The 20,855-nt window shown below is 45.7% G+C and overlaps 1 protein-coding gene across 2 annotated transcripts in view; it reads left to right on the forward strand.

The window, feature by feature from the left end:
- RAB31 (RAB31, member RAS oncogene family) overlaps positions 1-20,855 on the forward strand; it is an 81,274-nt gene extending 60,419 nt beyond the window's left edge. For both annotated transcript variants that reach the window (XM_069568655.1, XM_069568656.1), the window contains 2 exons: positions 10,191-10,300; positions 17,290-20,855. In XM_069568655.1, the coding sequence (XP_069424756.1) occupies positions 10,191-10,300; positions 17,290-17,387 (208 nt within the window). In that variant the 3' untranslated portion in view covers positions 17,388-20,855. The remainder of the gene's footprint in view (positions 1-10,190; positions 10,301-17,289) is intronic.

A 20,855-nucleotide genomic window follows, 5' to 3' on the forward strand; every position in this document is an offset into this window, starting at 1 on the left:
TCCATACTGTTTCTGTCCTTTATTGAGCCCATCTTAGTGTGAAATCTTCCCTTGGTATTTCTACTTTTCTTGAAGAGATCTCTAGTCTTTCCCATTCTATTGTTTTCCTCTATTTCTTTGCACTGATCACTAAGGAAGGCTTTCTTATCTCTCCTTGCTATTCTTTGGAACTCTGCATTCAGATGCTTATATCTTTCATTTTAGCTTCTCTTCTTTTCACACCTATATTCCTTAGTTATTGATTCTTCATTTCTGATACTTTTATTAACTTTATTGATTGTGTTGATACTTTATTATTAACTAAAGTCCGTACGTTACTGAGATTTCACTCCTTCCCCCTCATATCCCTTTTTTATTCTGGGATCCCATCCAGAACACTGTATCACATCCAGTTGCCAGGGCTCTGTAGGATCTTCGGGCTGGGACAGGTTCCCAGACTTCCTTTGTTTTTGATGACCTTGACAGTTCTTAGTGCTGGTCAGGTAGTTTGGAGACTGTCTCTCCTTTGGGGCCTGTCTGCTGTGTTTCTCGTGATTGGACTGGGGGTGGGCATGTGTTTACGGGAAGAAGACCACAGAAGTAAAGTGCTCTTTTCATGACTTTATTACCAGTTAAGCAAGGGTTTGTGTTATCAACATGATAACATCCCTGGTGAGGTGGACCTTGACCTCCTGGCCAAGATGGTGGCTGTGAAGTTACCCTCCCCCGCTCTTTGGAAGGCGGTCCCTGGGCACAGCCCACACTTGAGGGGCAGTGATTGTGTCCCACTTCCTTGAGGGAGGAGTCCCAATATAAGTTATTTGTAATTCTTCTGCAGGTGAAATTCGTCTTCCCTCCCTGATTTTTGTATTTAGTTATTTATCTGTATCAGTATAGACTCACAGATATAAGTTTAAGTTATAGTGCAGTATTGTGTTACTTAACTTGTTGCTCAGGCTTCCCTGGTGGTGCAGAGGTTAAAGTGTCTGCCTGCAATGTGGGAGACCTGGGTTCGATCCCTGGGTCAGGAAGATCCCCTGGAGAAGGAAATGGCAACTCACTCCAGTATTCTTGCCTGGAGAATCCCATAGACGGAGGAGCTTGGTGGGCTACAGTCCACGGGTCGCAAAGAGTCAGACATGACTGAGGGACTTCACTTTCACTTTCACTTATTGCTCAAATTGCTCCAACTTTGGCCACTGGGAGCCCTTTCTGTTGCTTCTGTGTTCCTTTAACAAATTCCCATAATTTTGGTTCTTTAGCACTTCCTTACTTTTTGGCACAAGGAGATGTTCCAGACTCATCTTGTATGTTTCAGGATACAGCTCTAGACTCAGCCATTTCTCCAAGGAGCTCTTGTCACTTCTACTGGAAAAGGGTATTTAAAAACCAAGATCTGGGATGACTGTGCTCAATGCTACTGGAATGTTGTTGAGTCTAGGTAAACAGAGCCAGGAAATATGTGTATGGATGCTAACGTGAATATACACTCACATGTATCTATAATTATTTCTACAATCATTCATTTGTATCTATATTAAGATAAACATAAGTTTATACTGATGCCTCTGACTCTAATCCAAAACCACAGTACTCTTTCTAACCTTCTTTAGGGGGTGAGGGAGAGATTTTTTAAAAGTCAGCAACTAACACACAAGTAAGCAGAGAGATAAGCTTTTGTTCCTGGAGATTTTCTTAGAATATACTAGTCTTTCATCTTTCACTTTACATATTGCCCAGACCTTTCAGAGTTGAAAATGTAACTTCTGTGAAGAATTATAGCCGTGTCGGTGGTTACTTTCAAATGGCAGGATATTTACTTAAGTACTGTGCACTTAGATAGTGGCCTGAGTCATCACTGTCAACCTGAGCTGAATGCTTACTGTGTGCCAGAGACTGTTATGAGTAGTTTATCTTAATCTTCACAGCCCTGCCTGTGAGAGTTACCGTCATTCTCCCAACTTACCAATAAGGAAACAGAGACGCAGATTGAGGAACTTACCTGGGTCCTGTGGCTGAGAAGGTGTGGGGCCCAGCTTCAAACCCTGGTATCTGTCCCAGACATCACTTTGCCAACTAAGGTCTGTCTAGTCAAAGCTATGGTTTTTTCAGCAGTCGTGTGCGGATGTGCGAGTTGTACCATGAAGAAGGCTGAGCACCGAAGAATTGATTCTTTTGAACTGTGATGTTGGAGAACTGGATGTTGGACTCCCTTGGATTGCAAGGAGATCAAACTGGTTAACCCAGTCCCTTGGATTGCAAGGAGATCAAACCAGTTAATCCTAAAGGAAATCCACCCTCAATATTGATTAGACGGACTGATGCTGAAACTGAAGCTCCAATACTCTGGCCACTTGATGGGAAGAACGAACTCACTGAAAAAGACCCTGATGCTGGAAGATTGAGGGCAGGAGGAGAAGGGGGTGACAGGATGAGATGGTTGGATGGCATCATCAACTTAACGGACATGAGTCTGAGCAAACTCTGGGAGATAGTAAAGGACAGGGAAGCCTGGTGTGTACAGTCCATGGGGTCGCGAAGAGTTGGACATGACTTAGTGGCTGAACAACAACAACGTCTGTCCCAGAGCTGATGTTCATGTTTTGTTCATCTCTTAAGAGTAAGAATAGGGTCCAGGAGAAACAGTGATTTCTGAATTACCGAGAGAAAATAAACGGTAACCGATTTGATAGAGAGTTTCAAGCTAATGACCTTTTCCAGTGGTTTCTCTGGCCCCTTGGGACTAGCCTATGTTTCTGTCTGGAGAAGGTGTGTTAGGAGGCTAGGAGGTGGAGGAAACGGCCAGGCCTCCCCCTTGAGACCCTGTGTTTTCTGCTCAGTCCTCATTCAATTCAAATTGTGTCATTTCCGTGAGAAAACAGGCCATCTAAATCTGTGGCAGGAACCTGACACTCCTTGTTTGAACTTGACACCAGGAATGTGGCCCGGTGGATAGCATTTACAGACACATAGTAACAAGCAGGCTTGGCCCCCTGGGAGCAGAAATCCTTCCCAGGGTACACATGCCAAGTGCTTTAACTGTAAGTGCTTAGAATCATTAAAAAGAGTTATTGTCCAATCAGATATTTATTGCAAAGGTAGTAATTCTTTTTTTTTTTTTTAAGTTCATTTAAGTTTTAGTTCCGCCTTACAGATAAGCCAATCTGAGAATCTAAAAGTACTGCCATGTTGAACAGAGATTTTGCGGCTTCACCTATTGCTAAAATGGTTGCCTTTCTGGGTGTGACACAAATATCTTGGATATTTAGATAAAGTACGAGCTGGCAGGAGCATAGTAAGCCTTGATTATTCATTTCAGTGGTTGCTCCAGGAAGCTGGGGAGACGGAGACCACTTCAGTGCACAGGACAGCCTTTGCAAACAGCCTGCAACCTGCCTCTGCTGGGTCTTGATGGGATGTTGCGATTTCCATTGCTTTTGGCTAGAATGCCTTAAACACATGGGAGGTTTTGGCAAAAAGTAATGCCAGCAGACAGTCAACAGCCTCTCCCACTCATGGTGCCGTGTTGTGTCCTCATGGCCAGCTGAGTTGGTGGTATAAGCTTGACCTTGGAAGTGGGCTATGGTTGAAGGAGAGAGTAAACTTACAGGGCAGATATTTTTCAGTGAAATGGTAGCTGTCTTATCCCAGGTGGTTGGCAGAATATCAAATGCTTGCTCAGGGCTGGAATGGTATTTTAGGAATATAATGTCCACACTAGAACACACCAGAACCACTAGCTCTTTATAATAGCTCAAGAGGCCATTATTCTTCTATCACTTGTAAAATGGTGTCTGATAAATGTATGCTTTATTATGTCCTGGGTATACAGTCATCATCTTAATATAGATATGCAAACTCTGGACTTCATAGTGTGGGATTATGAATCGCATAGATTGCAAAAATATCAAACTCAGTATCTTATAGTCTACCTTCTACGAAGTTGTTCTCAAGCTATCAAAAGTGTAAGAAGATATTCAGAAGTTGCTACAATGCCCATTTCTGAGATGAGCCCACTAAACATGTGTTCAGTAGGTCTGGACACAGGGGTCTTCATTTCTAATAAGCCCCAAATTATCATGGGATCAGAGGTCTGTAGAACACACCTGACCCTGACGCCCTTCAGGATGCCCAGTGGCATCCTCTGAAGACATCTAGAGAAGCTTCGTGACTATTGTCATGAGACAGGAGAAGAGCAGGAACCTTGGGTGTTTGTCACTTCACTTCTTTGTTTTTAGCATCAAAGTGTTTTGTTTTTTAACATACGTGTTTACTCTTCTGGGAGAATGGAGACTTTTGTGCACTTCTCTAAGACACCTGAAAGCGTCTTAGAAGATGTGGTTGGGTTGTTCTGCAGTTACCCACGAACTCTTTGGAATCACATGTGACCCTGCCTGCGGAGTTTGAGCCTTCCTCTCTCTCCACACACTAACACTGCAGATAGTAATCATTTCATCTTGACCAGTCTGATGTGTGAATAATCTGATCCTCATTTTCATGTACATTTCTTTCATTGAAAGCAGGATTAGGAAAACTAAGATTATCTACTGAAGAACTATCCTTCACTTATATACAATAAATAATCAATTAGGAAATCAAGTTGAAGTGAAAACCCTCTTTAAATAGCAGTGTAAATCTGAGGAATAGACTTTTTTGCTGTGTGTATCACTTTTAAAATTTGAAATATTGTTAATTCCTAGAAATAAATTTAGCAAGAATTGAGCTAGACCTATATAGATAAATGTTACAATTCTAGGTAGGATAAAAAAGCTGCTTTTTCCTTGGATAGGAAAACTGAGTAGTATTGTAGATATGTCAGTTTGTTCTAAATTAAATCATGAATTCACTGAGATTCCAGGTAAATTACCTCAAATAATTTAAAGTAACATTTTAGAAAGGGTTTTACAAAATGATCCTAAAATTCACCTAGAAAGATAAACAGGCAAAAATAGTATTGGAAGGACTGATCTCAGCATATATTAAAATATAGTTTAATGATTCAGTAATAAAACAGTATAGCATGTCACGGACAGAAAAATCAATGAGCAGACCACAGAATCTAAGACGTGGGGTGAAATATGTAGGGATATTTAGTATACGATAAAGAACCTGACTTTCACTTTTCACTTTCATACACTGGAGAAGGAAATGGCAACCCACTCCAGTGCTCTTGCCTGGAGAATCCCAGGGATGGGGGAGCCTGGTGGGCTGCCTGCCGTCTATGGGGTCACACAGAGTCGGACACGACTGAAGCGGCTTAGCAGCAGCAGCAACAGCAAAGGTGATATTTAAATAAGTGCAAAAAGGGGGTAAGTTAAGTACGTGGTTTGGGGATAATTAGGAAAAAATGAGAGAAAATAAATTCAAAATGGATCAAGGATTTAAGTGCAAAGTAACAAAACCATAAAAGTTAGAGAAAGCAGTTGAATCTTTAAAAATAACCTTGGAATGAACTATTTAATAATGATACAAAACTCAGAAGACGTAGAAGAAAATGATCAGTAAGTCTGATTATATAAAAACTTCTGTATGGCAAAAATACTATAGACAACATCTAAATACAAATGGTAAGTTGAAAGAAATGCAGAAAAATATATTACAAAAGGCTAGGTTCCTTAATATGCAAAGAGCACTTACAAATAAGAAAAATCCAAACAATCCAAACCAAAGTGTGCAGAGAACAAGCACGAGAATTTCATAGAACAAGAAGTATCTGTGGCTTATAAAACGTTGTGTTCCATCTCTGAATAAAAGTTACTCTGAATTAATGTCAGATTTTCCTCATGGAGAAAGAACTTTATGATGTAATTTTACTCTTGGAGTGATTTATGAAAGTTAGTGTATCCAGTATTTTGGCCACCTGATGGGAAAAACTGACTCACTGGAAAGACCCTGATGCTGGGAAAGATTGAGGGCAGCAGGAAAAGGGGACAAAAGAGGATAAGATGATTGGATGGCTTCACCGATTCAATGGACATGAGTTTGAGCAGGCTCCAGGAGTTAGTGATGGACAGCGAGGCCTGGCATGCTGCAGTCCACAGGTTTGAAAAGAGTTGGACACAACCGAGCGACTGAACAACACCAACAAGTGTATTTAATGCTGTAGCCTGGGTTCCCTGTTCTTCTGTGGAGTAGTGACGCCTTGCCTGGGAGCCTTTCTGGGTGATTAAACAAGGAGCATGAGTCAGATAAACCTCCTCGGGCTCGGAGGTACTTTGAGCCTTCTGTTTGCCTGTTTCCTCCACTTGATTCATTTCCTCAATCTTTAGGACGTTTGCTAAGAAAGTGGCACCATCTCTGTAAAGATTTATTCGGGAAACTTTGGTCTATCTTATCTATGTGCCAGGTACTGTTTTGAGCGCTTTATGATATCAACTTATATTTAAAACGGAAAAGTGTTCATGCCATCTGGCAGCAAAGGGGGCTGAGACCTGAGTGAGGGAGATGTAAAAAGGCTGGCCACTGAAGGAGAAAATCTTACTCCTGCGAGCAGCAGGCTCGGCTGCCTTTCTGATGTGATTGCTGTTCACACATTGTGAACGAGAGTTCAAGGCCAGAGCATTGCACTTCTGCACAGGAGGCCCATGGAGGTCACCGCTCCCTGCTGTCAGGAACGGCACCCGAGGGCGGAGTGCTGGTCTGCCTCGGCCTGTGGACTGGACTCCCCTCCTCACGGGAGGGATCCCTGGAGTGCCTTCTTAGGGTCCCTTCCCCCCTCTCCCCCTGCCATCTGTGAAGGAGGCTCTCGGGGAATTAAATAGCCCGAGACTGGAATGAGTCAGCTGCTGCGTTGCCGGGTTACACCCGCCAATAACAAAACAAGGACCCTCGTTGGGCAGCCCAGCCTGTGGAGAAGTCTTCAGCCACAGGAATGTGGGTCCCCGCCCTCCTCCCCCGTGGGGAGCCTCCCAGAACCCGTGGCCTCTGCCTGGATGGGGGTGCATGGACCTCCCTGCAGTGTGACCTCTGAGGACTGTTGGAGCTTGGGGCTGGGGGAGATGCGTGTGTTTTTCAGCCCTAAGTCTCCCTCCTGGCTGGGTGAATCTTCGCCCCCTCCCTGTCCACACTCCCCATACTTCCCCTGAAGTCTGCTTGGACCCTCTGCCTGAGTTCTCCTCTCTGCTGAAGGCCACTCGCGGTGACGGTCACCCTGCCATTCAGCAGGTGCTAACTGATTGCCTCATAGGTGCCTGGCCCTGTTAGGATTCCTGTGTGTGTTCTCTGTCACTCAGTCATGTCTGATTCTTTGTGACTCCATGGACTGTAGCCTGCCAGGCTCCTCTGGCCATGGGATTCTCCAAGGATCCTGGAGTGTGTTGCCATTCCCTTCTCCATGGAATCTTCCTGACCCTGGGATCGAACCTGGGTCTCCTGCATTGCAGGGTGATTTCTTATCTGAGCCACCAGGGAAGCCTCCCCAAAACAAACCATGGTCCTGATCGCAAGAATCCACAGCCCATTCAGGTGACAAGTCTCACCAGGGCTCTGGGTTCTCAAGGAGGGGGTGCTGCGCTGCACTCTCTAGGAGGCCTCGTGTGGACAGTCATCAGGGGGATGCGGAGGGGTGGACGAGAGCAGGGGCCCAGAGACAGACATGAGCTCCGGAAGCACCCAGAATGGCTGTCACCTGGACATGAACAGGGAGGTCTAAGGCAGGAAGCCTCTAACTTCTGCTGAGGTGCTGGGTTTTACAGGTTAGACAACATGGAGGAATTCTGTTCACAGGAACATTTGGTGGATTTGTGTGTTGATCCTCTCGGTGGGCCTGGGGGTGATGACTGCAACAGCTGGAGAACCAGTCAGAGGCACCCGCGGGAACCTGGTTGAGGCACAGCATTTCTGGAAGTCCTGCCATCCTGGATGTAACTTCATGTTGAAAGTCTAAAAGTACTCTTTCCCATCAAAGTCGACCTGCTGTGTGCTTAAGCCTTGGCTTAGGTGGACTTGCTTCAATTTACCTATTGAAAGCCTAACAAAGCACCCAGCCTGTGGCAGACACTCGGTAAATATTTGTTGAAAAAACTGAAGGAAAGTTATGGATGCCATGGTCTTCTGTGAGGGTGATCACAGAAGGCCTGTCTCCGAGGTGCCCTCCAGCCCCCTCCCCGGGTTGTGCATGACCTCTGACTGCTTCCCAAGGCCACCGGTTGGTCACATATCTGCTGGAGGCCCGGGGCAGCACACGCTCACCTTCCCAGGGTCTCCTTTCAGATTGTAGCTGCACTGTTTGTCCCCAAAACAGTTCTCGCACACCCATTGGGTGTCCTGCAGTCCAGCTCATTTCTGATGCTAATCTCAGTTCTCTGACGAGGGAGAGGGACACCCCTGGCCCCCCAGGCTGCTAGGGCAGGAACCTATTCTTCAGAAAAGCTATACTTGGCTCCTGCCCCCAGCCTGCCTGCACCATGCTGCTCTCTGGGGATATTTCTTTGTCTGTAAAGACCGAAGGAACAGCCTCAGGAATTGGGTGGTTGGATGGGAGCAGTGTAAGCAGAACCTGCTGGGCTGGCCCTGCCTCTGCCCGAGTACCGTGTCACCTTGGCAGGTCATCTGTTTAACGAGACCTGTTTCTAGACCTGGGGGAATCAGTGGACACGCTTGTCCTCTCTCCACTTTGCAGGGCCCAGCGTTGTCAGCTGTGACAACATCTGCCCTTCTCGAAGGCTTCCTGTCTCCCTCAGGGTGGGTGATTTGGATTTTGTCATGAGTGACTTTGTTCTGACCGTAATCCTGGTAGATGGTATTCTATTCCTCTTGGTCCCCCGAGAAGGACACACTGAAGCCTGAACTGACCTTCCCTCCCTTGAGGGGAGGGTTCTCCGCAGTTTCCACGGTGGCCAGAGGAGCTCCCCCCCCAACGCCTGTGAGCACACACTGTCGTCTCTGCTCCATCTTAGGGCAGGGAGGAGCCCCATCCTTTGAGCTTTGATTTGATAAAGACCTCCAGGAAGAAAAAGAAAAAAAAAAGTACAGTAACTTGCCAAACTGAACCTAGAAAAAAAGCCCTCTTCTGGGATATTTCATCTGTAAAATTCATCGCCACCAGAAAGACTGAAGACTTTTATTTATTCATTTTTTTAAAATAACTGAGAGGCCTGGGGGCTTGTCTGTCAGAAACGAGGAAGAGGGTAGATTCAAAAGGGTCATTTTGCCTGGGGTGTCCTTGATAAGAATGATAAGGCAAGTTTAGAGTCCAGCTGACTTGGCTCAGGTGTCCACGTGGCAGTGGGTCCCACACCACGTGAGGGGCGAGGGCGTGCCCCACTTGGGGGGGCCTTTGTCAGGCTCTGGTCCATGTTCTCGCTGCCCCTGGTGGCCACACTTCAGTGGCCACCTCTATGGCACCTGCCCGGGTTCCATGGATCAAACGCTCGGCTCTCTACCCTCTACTCCTGAGCACTTGCTTGTTATCTCCGTGTTGCAGACATTATAATAGTGTGGCTTAGTGTGTCCATAGGTGTGTGTTTCTTTGCTCTCAGGTGTATGTTCCATAAGGCAGGGACTGCCTACAAGAAAGGGCTGGCATACAACTGTTCTTTCTAAATATTGGTTGAATCAATGAATAAACTTCCGGAGAGTAGGAACTGTGTCTTTTTTAATCTTTCAGTCCACTGCAGTATCTTCACCTGAGAAAGTACATCAATAAATGTTTTTTTAGATTATTCATCTGGACTGAGTTCATGTCCTAAACCTTTGCAATAACAGCCTTTTAAAGGACAAAGTTCAAATACACCATTGGAACTGTAAATGTGTTCATTGCCAGTCTTCCAGATCACGTCATGTATTTTCTCTGATTTGTGAAAGGCAATATACAAAAAGTGTTAGAAAAGCACATATGCGAGTGTGTGCACATGTGCAATTTTTAAAAAACATTGAGTCATTATTATGGGAAAAAAATTTGGAACCAATGCTAACTAACTTGGAAAGCTGGCCTCACTTGTAATGCCTTTCCTACTGTTCTGGAATTCTCTCCTTTGGTGGGACCAGGGACAGTAGCTTATACACACATGTCCTGTCTCCATGGATGCCAGAGACTGGGTTTCGAGCTTGAAAAAGCTTCACCCACATTTCTAATACTTACTGGGTGACCGAGTTGTTATTCTGCAGGCCCACGAGGGAGCTATTTGCACGTGAGCTGTTTCTTTGCTCTGCAGGGTTATTTATTCTGTACAGACGGGCATTCACCTCTGCTGGTCTGCCCTCTTTTCCAGGGAAGTGCCCTTGAAGGATGCCAAGGAGTATGCGGAGTCCATTGGTGCTGTCGTGGTTGAGACAAGTGCAAAGAACGCAATTAATATCGAAGAGCTCTTTCAAGGAATCAGTAAGTATCTGGTTTGTGTTTTCAGCATAGTTTTCATCTTTATGCTTCTGGGGCTCAGAGGATAAAAGCCATAGAGCTCTGGAGCAGAGTATTTCTTCTGAGTTAATTTATCTGGTGCCACATACACTAAACTCTGCAGCCTTGCCCAGGTTCCTGCAGACCCACACGACCCCTCGCTGTTCTCTGTCTCCAAGAGTCTGTGCTTTCACCTGTCCGGTCTGTTTCACGACTCAGAATGAAGTAACTCCGTTGCAAAATAAAACTTATTTTACTTACAGAATTACATATTCTATAGCGTTTTATGTTTGTATGTTGAGGGGAGGAAAAAAAAAAAGAGAAAGATATGGAAAACCAAAGTCACCCATGAAGCTGAATGACTCTGGGCAAAGGAGACAAGAAAAGCTTGTAGTCATTTTGTGTCTGGTGATCATCAACAAGAAACAGTGCCTCCCTCCTACGAGACCTGTGGGTCAAGAGTCGACGTGAGAAGGTTTTCCTCATTTCTGATCTTTTTTTTAAATTAGAGTATAGTTGATTTACAATGTCGTGTTAGTTTCAGGTGTACAGCAGAGTCATTCAGTTATACGTGTGTGTGTGTGTCTATATGTGTATTATATATATGTGTGTATTCTTTTTTAGATTGTTTTCCCTTATAGGCTATTACAAGATATTGAGTAGAGTTCCCTGGGCTATGCAGTAGGTCCTTGTTGTTTATCTACATTATATACAGTCGTATTTGTCACCCTGTTCCTGTGTAGCTCCCCGTATTTTCCAGAGCTGTCTCCCAGCATCAGTGCAGCTCTGTGTACCTGAAATTCACCCTGGGTTTTCTGCAAGAGCTAGGAGACCTCCCAAAGTTTATGCAAAGTCATGTTTTCAATAAAAAATGACGTAAAGACTTCACAGAAGAAAACAAGCCTAAATCCAAGCATTAGTCTCTTAATTCGAAAGATATTCCTTTGCACGGCTCAGCCAGTATAAATCTCTTCATGCATATGAAGTCTTTTTTTCTTTTCCCTTCCATGTGGCATGTGGGATTTTAGCTTCTCAACTAGGAATTGAAACTGCCCCTCCCCCACCCCCACCACAGTCCCCCCACAGAGTCTTAACCACTGGGCTGCTAGGAAAGTCCCTTTCTTTTTTTTTTTTTCTTTTTTTATATGAGGTCTTTATGGCTCAAAGTGATGGGGACTTTGCATAAGGAATTCCTGAGAGCCCGGTGGTCTACTTCATTTAGGAAAAACAAATGTTTTGTTTATGAGGTACTTAGTCGCTCAGTCGTGTCTGACTCTTTGTGACCCTTTGGACTGTAGCCCTCCAGGCTCCTCTGTCCATGGGATTTTTCAGGCATTTTTCTTATACTGGGTAATTACGTCTGAAATAAATAATTGCTTCAATGTTTACTAGCTCATTAATGCCCTGTTTAATCTTATGAAGTCGTCTCAGTTATCGTCCCTGCTTTACATGAGGACATTGAGGTGTGGAGAGGTTTGCAACTTACTCTCGGTCACAGGGGGTCAGTCCTGGGAGCAGGACTCCAGAACCCATGATCTGAGCCTCCAGTCTGCCCACTTCTTATTGCAGATGGCAGCTTCTGGTGAAAAACAGGAAATGACTCAACTGCCCAAAACTTGGGAAATGATTTTTTAATAATCCTGGAACACCAGTATAAACTAGTGATTAAAAACAAGGATGTAAATCTGTCTTTACTGACATAAAAAGATAAATTGTTGTGTGTGAAACAGAAATTACAGAACACTTTGTATAATATCCTGATTTTATAAAATGTGAACCATAGACTACATTCCCTGGTGGCTCAGACTGTAAATAATCCGCTTGCAATGAGGGAGACTTGGGTTCAATCCCTGAGTTGGGAAGATCCCCTGGAGGAGGGCATGGTAACCCATTCTAGTATTCTTGCCTGGAGAATCCTCATGGACAGAGGACCCTGGAGGGCTGTAGTCCATGGGGTTGAAAAGAGTCAGACATGACTGAGACTAAGCATGTAGACTATGTAATTGTAAATATATTCTTTTGGGCAAAGAGTCAAAGGGAACACACATCTTAAAATGTTAACAGTGGTTGTTTCATGGTGGTGAGATTGCAGGGGACTTAAAAAAAAGACTTTGTTATGGAAAAATGTAAACATATACACCAGTAAACTGAAGAATGTAATGAACATCAGGTATGGTCATCACTCCGTGCCCTTGGAGGATTGCTTCCGGGACCACTGACACCAAATCCGAAGATGCTCAATCCCTTGTTTTAAAGGGCATTGTATTTGTGTCTATAAGCTACGCATATCCTCCCATATACTTTAAATCATCTCTAGATTGCAAATAATACCTAAGACCATAACAATGCTATGCAGTTGTAAATACAGTGTAAATGCTATTCAAATAGTTGCCAGTGTGGCAAACTCAAGTTTTGCTTTTTGGAACTTTCTGGAATTTTTTTTTTTTTAATATTTTCAGTCTGAGGTAAGTTGGATCCAAGGATACAGAACCTGCAGATATATAGGGCAGACCATACTCATAACCAAGCTGCCTTCATCCCTACCCCACACTTCCCCCAGCCTGCCCCTCCCCCCACACCTGTATTATTTTGAAGGCAATCCAGAACATCATTTCATCTGTAAATATTTTCAGTATGTAACTTTTTTTTTTTACAAAGCAATTACATGGTGGCGTTCATCGTCATAATGCTATTATCATTATTAATGACATTGAACATGTGATGTTCAAATTTTCAGCAGCTTATAATTATCAGAAATGATTTGTTTGCATTTAACAGTATGTTTGGGGTCAGGATGCAAATAAGCTCCATGTGTAGTGATAAAATTAGCTGGTGTGCCTTTTAAGCCTCTCCTTCACAGTAGGTTCCCTCCATGCAGTTTCTTTATTTGAGCAATTAGGTCATTTGTCCTGATCCAGGTTTGTTGTTCAGTTACTGAGTTGTGTCTGACTCCTTGTGACCCCATGAATTGCAGCACACCAGACTTCTCTGCCCTCCCCTATCTCCAGGAGTTTGCTCAGACTCATGTCCATTGAGTTGGTGATGCCATCTAACTACCTCATCCTCTGTGGCCCCCTTTTCCTGCCCTCAGTCTTTACCAGCATCAAGGTCTTTTCCAAAGAGTCAACTCTTCACATCAGGTGGCCAAAGTACTGGAGCTTCAGCTTCAGCATCAGTCCTTCCAATGAATATTCAGGACTGATTTCCTTGAGGACTGACTGGTTTGATCTCCTTGCTGCCCAAGGGACACTGAAGAGTCTCCCATGGCATTCCGTAGCATGAATGAAAATTTGTTAATCCATTCACCTACACATTTGGGTGGTTTTCAGGTTTTAGTGATTACAGGCAAGGCTGTGATGAGATTTCACGCACAAGTTTCTGTGTGGATAAACACCTAGGAGTGTGGCTGGCTCCTCTAGTAGGCAATAGTCCATATTCTAAGGGTGCCCCAGCCTGTGTCCCAAAGTGGTTTTAGCATTTTTCATTCCCACCCCTAATGCCGCAGAGCTCCAGTAGCTCCAGCTCCTTGTCATCAGGTGGGACGATCAGTTGTTAAATTTCAACCATTCGGATGGGACTGTGATGGTCTCTCCTTGTGGTTTTGACATCCATTTCCTGATGACCGACAGTGTTGAGTGCCTGTTTGTGTGCTTATTCACAATCCTTGTGTCTCCTCTGGTGAAGTGTCTGATCAACTTTGGCCCATTTTGTATTGATTTGCTGTTTTTTTGAAGGATTTATCTGTTTTGGCTGTGCAGGGTCTTTGTTGCTTAGTGTGGGCTTTTCTCGAGCTCCAGCGTTGGGGAGCTGCTTTTCATTTCAGCGCTCTGGCGTCTCATGGCGCTGGTTCCTCTTGCTGTGGAGCACCGGCTTCCGCAGTTGCAGCACGTGGGCTTCAGTAGTCTCGGCTTGTGGGATTAGTTGGTCTGCAGCTTGTGGGCTCTTCCTGGACCAGGGCTCGGACCTGTGTCCCCCTGTGTTTGCTGGTGGATTCTTAACCACTGGACCACCAGGGAAGTCCCCTGAGTTGTTTTCTTATTTCTTCACTTAATGATCAGCAGTGGCTCATCGGTTGTAATAAATGGTCCCCACGCATTACAGGTGTTAGAGGACATTGGGGATGAGGGGGAGGAGTGGATGAAAACTCTCTGAACTTCATGCCTGACTTTTTGTAAACCTAAAACTGGCCCTCCCCGCAAATATAGTCTGCTAATTTTTTTAAAAAGGGAAATGGTACCTTTGAATAGCAAGGAAGCCTAATGATTTTAAAGGAACGTAAGCCCCTCCACGTTGAAGATCTTTGGTGTTTTGGATTCAAGGTCAATGGTGATCTCGCCCCTTACTTCCTTCTTTGCTGGGGCACCACCATTCCCATGGCTCCTGGACTTGAACTTCAGTTTTCCTCCTCCCTCTCTCATCCTCCCACCTCCAATCAGTTGTCAAATCTGCCAGGTATCTTCCTGCAGTCCTCCTTCCCTCCCTATTTTCTACTTCTCTCCATGGCACTCTCATTATCCCCGACCAGGATTTCCTGCCAGCATCCTGGCTGAATCCACTTCCTGAATCCTACTCTATGGTAATCCTGCACAGAGCATTAGTGCCTTCCTAGGTCTAGACGGTCATGTTCCAGGTTCTCTCGCAGTCCCAATGTTGTCTTCTTGATGGCAGCAAAAGGAGAGTTCAGAGGATGACCTCAGGTGTCACAAGTGTGGCACCAGCACATTCTGTATTCCTGGGGCAGGGCCACCTGATCGTGAGCTCTGCAGTGGGTCAGAGAGGACCCCTCCGCCCCAAATAGAGAGACTGGGCGATCGTGATTAAGAGCAAATGCTGCCGAGTCATAGTAGACACAGTTAGTTTGTTAGTGTGTTAGTCACTCAATCATGTCCGACTCTTTGTGACCCCATGGACTGTAGCCCACCAGGCTCCTCTGTCCATGGGATTCTCCAAGCAAGGATATACTGGAGTGGGTTACCATTCCCTTCTCCAGGGGATCTTCCTGACTCAGGGATTGAACCCGGGTCTGCTGATTCTTTCTTGCAGGCAGATTCTTTACCATCTGAGCCACCAGGGAAGCAGGTAAGCATAGTCAGTCTACTTCTCTGGATAATTCAGAAAATCAGAATTGAGAAATGGAAGTGACAGGCAGGTCCCAGCCCCTCTACCACCCATCCAACCAAAGTGGAGCCTGGTAGATCCTGGGGCCGGGGTGAGAGAGGGAAGTACCCAGACAGCAGCTTGGCAAGGAAGAAGATGCCAGGCCTGTGCAGGAAGCGGCTGGTCCCCAGGACAGCTGCCGCTGAGTGTGCTATTTTATTTTTGTGTGTAAAAGCGTCACAGGCCCAGTCCAGAGCCAGCACAATTTACAGTTTACAGGCTTGGAATTGGTTTTCTCCCATCACTTTGTGTTCTTGAGGAATCATTTACAAAACCTGCTTTTTCTCTGGGCTGTCAACTTTCAGGAAGACAGAACTCAAAAAAAAAAACAAAAAAACTTTTAACTTTTCCTGAGCAGAATCTTGTGCAATCCAAACCTTATTAAAATAAACACCCGGCTGTGGGATTTATCCTCCAGAGGACCTGTTTGGAGACTGTTCTCAGAGGACATTTAGTAACAGCACAGACATGCTCGGGTGCCCAGAGCCTTTTCAGATGTGTGTGTGTGTGTTTGCCCTATTCTGTGCCCATGTAATTAATACTGATTCAACAGTGTTCCAAGGTGATCACCTTGGTACCGAATGCTATGGCATTCTCTGGAACTCTTCTTTTGTGTAAGTATGTTTAAGCTTTCAGTAAGTTCCAGGTAACTCAGACCACAGGATCTGAGTTCTTGGTGTGTTTCCACAGTGCTGGTGGCTTCCCGCTCTTTTTAAGGGGCTTGCCTCATTGTTGTTGTTCAGTTGCTAAGTCAAGTCTGACTCTTTCCAACCCCATAGACTGCAGCACACCAGGCTTCCCTTCCTTCACTATCTTCTGGAGTTTCCTCAGACTCATGTCCATTGAATTGGTAATGCCATCCAACCATCTCATCCACTGCTACCCCCTTCTCCTCCTGCCTTCAATCTTTTCCAGCATCAGGGTCTTTTTCAATGAGTCAGCCCAAGTGACCAAAGTATTGGAGCTTCAGCATCAGTCCTTCCAATGAATGTTCAGGGTTGATTTCCTTTAGGGTTGACTGGTTTGGTCTCCTTGTTGTCCAAGGGACTTTCAAGAATCTTCTCCAGCACCACAGTTTTATGACTTAAGAAATCATAAGAGTATTGCTGTACTTCCCTGGTGGCTCAGCAGTAAAGAATCCACCTGCCAATGCAGGAGACTCAGGTTTGATCCCTAGGTCAGGAAGTTACCCTGGAGAACGGAATGGCAACCCACTCCAGTATTCTTGCCTGGAGAATCCCATGGACAGAGGAGCCTGGTGGGCTACAGTCTATGGGGTCACAAGCAGTCAGACATGACTGAGTGACTAACATTTTGCTCTGCTTGTTTATGGCATTAAGATACTGTTTCCTGAGAAGAATGTCTCTAAAGGCTTTCCCGTTAATGCTCTGAGTGCGTTGGCAGGATGAGGGATGGAAACCCAGTGTTAAAACGCAGTGTTGCTGGGACCATCGCAGTTCCCCAGCCAGGTCTATTTTAAGAAGCTGAGGCCTCACTGTTGCTGTTGAAACTGAGAGGCAGTCGTTCCAGTGGGCGGATGGGGGAAGGCTGGGAGCGAGCAGTGTGCTGAAGCCTGTGTGGAGAAGGCGGATGCAGAAAGCTGGTTTTACCTTTCCTTTCCTTTCCTTTCTATGTTTGACGTCACACAGCCCAGGCCGGGAGGGTGGCATGGTGGGGGGACACTGGGAGAGGTAGCCCCTCTACCTGGTTGCAGCCTGCAGGTTGTACACATGACGTTGGGGAGCGGGAGCAGGCCCCCATCTGCACAGGGGGTCAGCTGGGAACAAGAACTCACCCTTGGCCTCCCTTCCTTGCAGGTCGCCAGATTCCACCCCTAGACCCCCATGAAAACGGAAACAGTGGATCCATCAAACTGGTGAAGCCAACCTCGCAGGCCGGCCGGCGGTGCTGCTGACCCGGGGCAGGGTCCCCTGTACTTGAAGAGGCCGGAGCTCCCTCCCTAGGCGCTTCCTCGGGGCCTCCCGCCTCGGTAGTCTGGCCCCTGGCTCAGAGCCCCACAGAGAACAGGGCAGGAAATGTCCCTGGAAAAGGATTCTGGGAAACTCTGGGAAAACCTGTCACCCTGCCACAGAAGGGCCTTTGGTGTGTGAAATTCACTCAGAGGGAATGGATTTTAGGTATTAAGTATAGTTGAGTTTTTTTGTTAAAAGCCTTAAAATATTCTTAAATTTGTACAAAAGTCTTACTGGCTTATGTGTGTGAGATTCTAAAGTGGTGTTCCACTCTGATTTCCTGTGTTTCTAATCAAATGTCAGGAACTTCTTCAGCGCTATTGCCTTAGTTACTCCACCAACCTTTGGTGAAAGGTTCCCTTAATTTTCCTTTCAGTGAGGTGTAACTGGACCATCTACGGTAGAACTCGAGCTTGTTATGAAAGTGGAGGAAGATGTATTAGGAACTGTTGTCTACATCTCTGACTTTAATTCCATGAACATTTTTCTAAGCCTTGGTCATATAAACCAACTGAACCCGCCGACTACAGTATTTCACGTTGTGCTGGGAGTTGGAGGCCTGGTGTTGGAAATCATTTGGAGTCATTACCGTGTAAGCAGTGACAAATGCAGGATATAAATATTATTCCAGAGACCACCTGGTTTGCATGACCTGCAGGGTAATAAATCCCCACTCTCTTAGGGAAGTTTCTCACAGAGTGTTATTTTACTAAGAGAGTGTGACATAGTGCCATATCCTGGGAGCAAATTACCCAGATGATGTTTGACTCTAAATTGTAGGGCAAACTTCTCACATTAAACAATATCAATGAATAATTGATTACAGGAAAGCCAGCCAGAAATACTGGCACAGTAAGATTCTAGATGCCTGCCCCCCTGCCTGCCCCTCCTCCCTGCCCCACCCAAAACTACGAAATCAGAGGGTCTTTAAGAAAAGACCAAGCTTTGGTGGGGTGGGTATTAGGGTTGAACAGAAGTCTACTCCAAGAATGCCTGTTAGCTGGAATGGGCTCCAATGAACCTTCTCTTTTCAGACTCCCTGTCAGCTCAATGAATTGTTTTATGCTTAGTCGTATCTGACTCTTTATGACCCCATGAACGGTAGCCTGCCAGGCTTCTCCGTCCTTGAGATTCTTCAGGCAAGAGTACTGGAGTGGGTTGCCATTTCCTCCTCCAGGGGATCTTCCCAACCCAGGGATCGAACCAGCTTCTCTTATGTCTCCTGCATTGGCAGACAGATCCTTTACCACTGAGCCACCTGGGAATCCCAGTGAATTAAAGGTGTCTGAATCCAGTGGAAGGGAAGGGAAGGGAACTGTCCCTATTGAAAGTGCACATCCTGTTTTCTAATTTTCATAAAAACCTGGGATCGAGAAGCGGTTGTTTTCCTAGGAAGGCTCAGGATGGGAAGTGAACCTTGGAGGAGATTCACACTGGTGCCTTTTGTGGGGTGAGATGTGGCTGACCAGGTAGTGTGGTAACAGGGCCAGTTGGTACCTTCAAGGCTCAACAAACATTCATTGAAGACCTACAGTGTAAAAATCAAGAAAGAGATCATGAGCCGATGAAAGACCTTGAACTCTCTGTAACTTAGTGTGAGCCATTCTTGAGCCCTTCCATGCTGGTCCCACCAGCCCTTGATGGTTGGGGATACTGAGTCTGCTGTCAAAAAAAGTGAGAGTCCTTACGAGATCAGGGCCTCATTCACACTTCTTCACATGGGCTGCAATGAAGAAAACAGTTTGAAATCTCAGAGTTCGGTTTTTTTCAGCTTGAGAATATGTTGTCAATTTGATGCTCTTACCACTTTTCTCAGCTTGCTAGAATCATTTGACAATCTTAGGACATGGAAGCTGAAAACACTTATTTTTGGTTCAAGAGCTTAAGCTCCAGACAGGTTCCCCTAAAACTGTTGGCAAGTTGGAACTTGGACACCTTGGTATACTTTGCAGGGTTTTAAGGATTTTGTGCACCTTGTCAACATTATGGGCTCCGTGATTCTGCTTGCAGGCTGAGCCATTATCTTGCCTCTTAACAAAGTTTAAAAAAAATGTGGGTTGCACATTCAAGTGACCTCGTTCCAGGTGGCATGCAGGCTTATTTTGGAATCTTTCATCATCTGGCAGTCCCCAAGGACCAGAGCTTGTCTCTAGATACGATTGCCTAGCTAAGGAGGTGCATGGCCTGGAGGAGTTTGCAACTTTGGGCTGGCTGTTCAGTGCTCCCATCTTGCATAAAAGAGCTGGTCTTAACCACGCAAAGCAGGTTACCCACCTGTGAGCCTGTGGCTTAGTTTCAGAAGCCCATGTGGTTGGGAGCCACTCGTTTGCCTTTCTGTGCAGCCTTAACTTTTCAAGGCATTGGCTGGCCACATGCCTGTAGTCACTCTTGGAGCAGTTGTGGAAAGAGAAGACGGCCCTCGGGCACAAAGACATTTGCAGGAACGTGGGGTCTTTTCTGAAGATGGAGGCTCAAGCCTTGTCCACAGGAGCCTTGATTATCTTCCTTTATTTTGCCTTGAGATTACTTTCTGACTGTTCTAATCTCGGAACCATAACCGTGTGATGCGATGTAAAGGCCTGGACGTTAGTGTCGTTCCAAGTTGTCCAGCAGCGTCCTTTGCCCAGTTTCCCCGAATGTGCTTTTCTGTTTTCCTTCCTCTCCCGTGTGGTATGCATGCGCACGTGTGTAAATACAACTTCAGATTTGTTACAGCGACATGTGATCCATTCCCCTGGCTGAGTGTGGCTCCTGGCTCAATCGTGGAAAACGGGCATGGGCTCTCAGGGGGATTGTCTCCCCATGAGAATTCCCCCAGGTGGCAGTGGAATTGTGCCACTGCGTGCTCGTAATTGAGCTGCTGTCTTTATAGTGGGGGGCGGTGTATAGGGGACTTTCTTGCAGACCAGAGAAACCTGGAGAGCTGAAGCCAGCCTTTAGCCAAGCAAAGGGCTGGACCCCGTGGAGGACCCAGGGGGGCTCAGGTGACCGAGATGTGTCCCCTGAGGTTGAGGAACGTGACCTGTGATGGCCCAAGAGGCTCCCCTCAGGGCCCCGCGTCTCTCTACTCTGTGACGCTCATCACAACTTGAATAGCGAGTGAAAGAAAGGGCTCTGAGCCACATTCAACCCCGTTAGGTTCTGGTTTAACCTTCGTTACTAAAACCAGACCCAGAGATCCGGTGTCAACACTTAACTGTGTACACTGCCCCCTCCCTCGTGTTTTCATAAGGGGCCTCTGTCTGGGCTGGACCCAGTTCTCACGTATAGAAGACGCCGCTGCAGACCTTAGGACCTACCTGTCCACCTTGTATTCTGTAGTAAAGCACTGCCTTCCACGTTGTCCAATTGTATCTGTTATTTTTGGTTTAACGCACACTGATTCATACTAATAAATATTTTAAGTTTTA

This window comes from Ovis canadensis, chromosome 23 (assembly GCF_042477335.2).
Source record: "Ovis canadensis isolate MfBH-ARS-UI-01 breed Bighorn chromosome 23, ARS-UI_OviCan_v2, whole genome shotgun sequence".
In the NCBI taxonomy this organism is placed as follows: domain Eukaryota; kingdom Metazoa; phylum Chordata; class Mammalia; order Artiodactyla; family Bovidae; genus Ovis; species Ovis canadensis.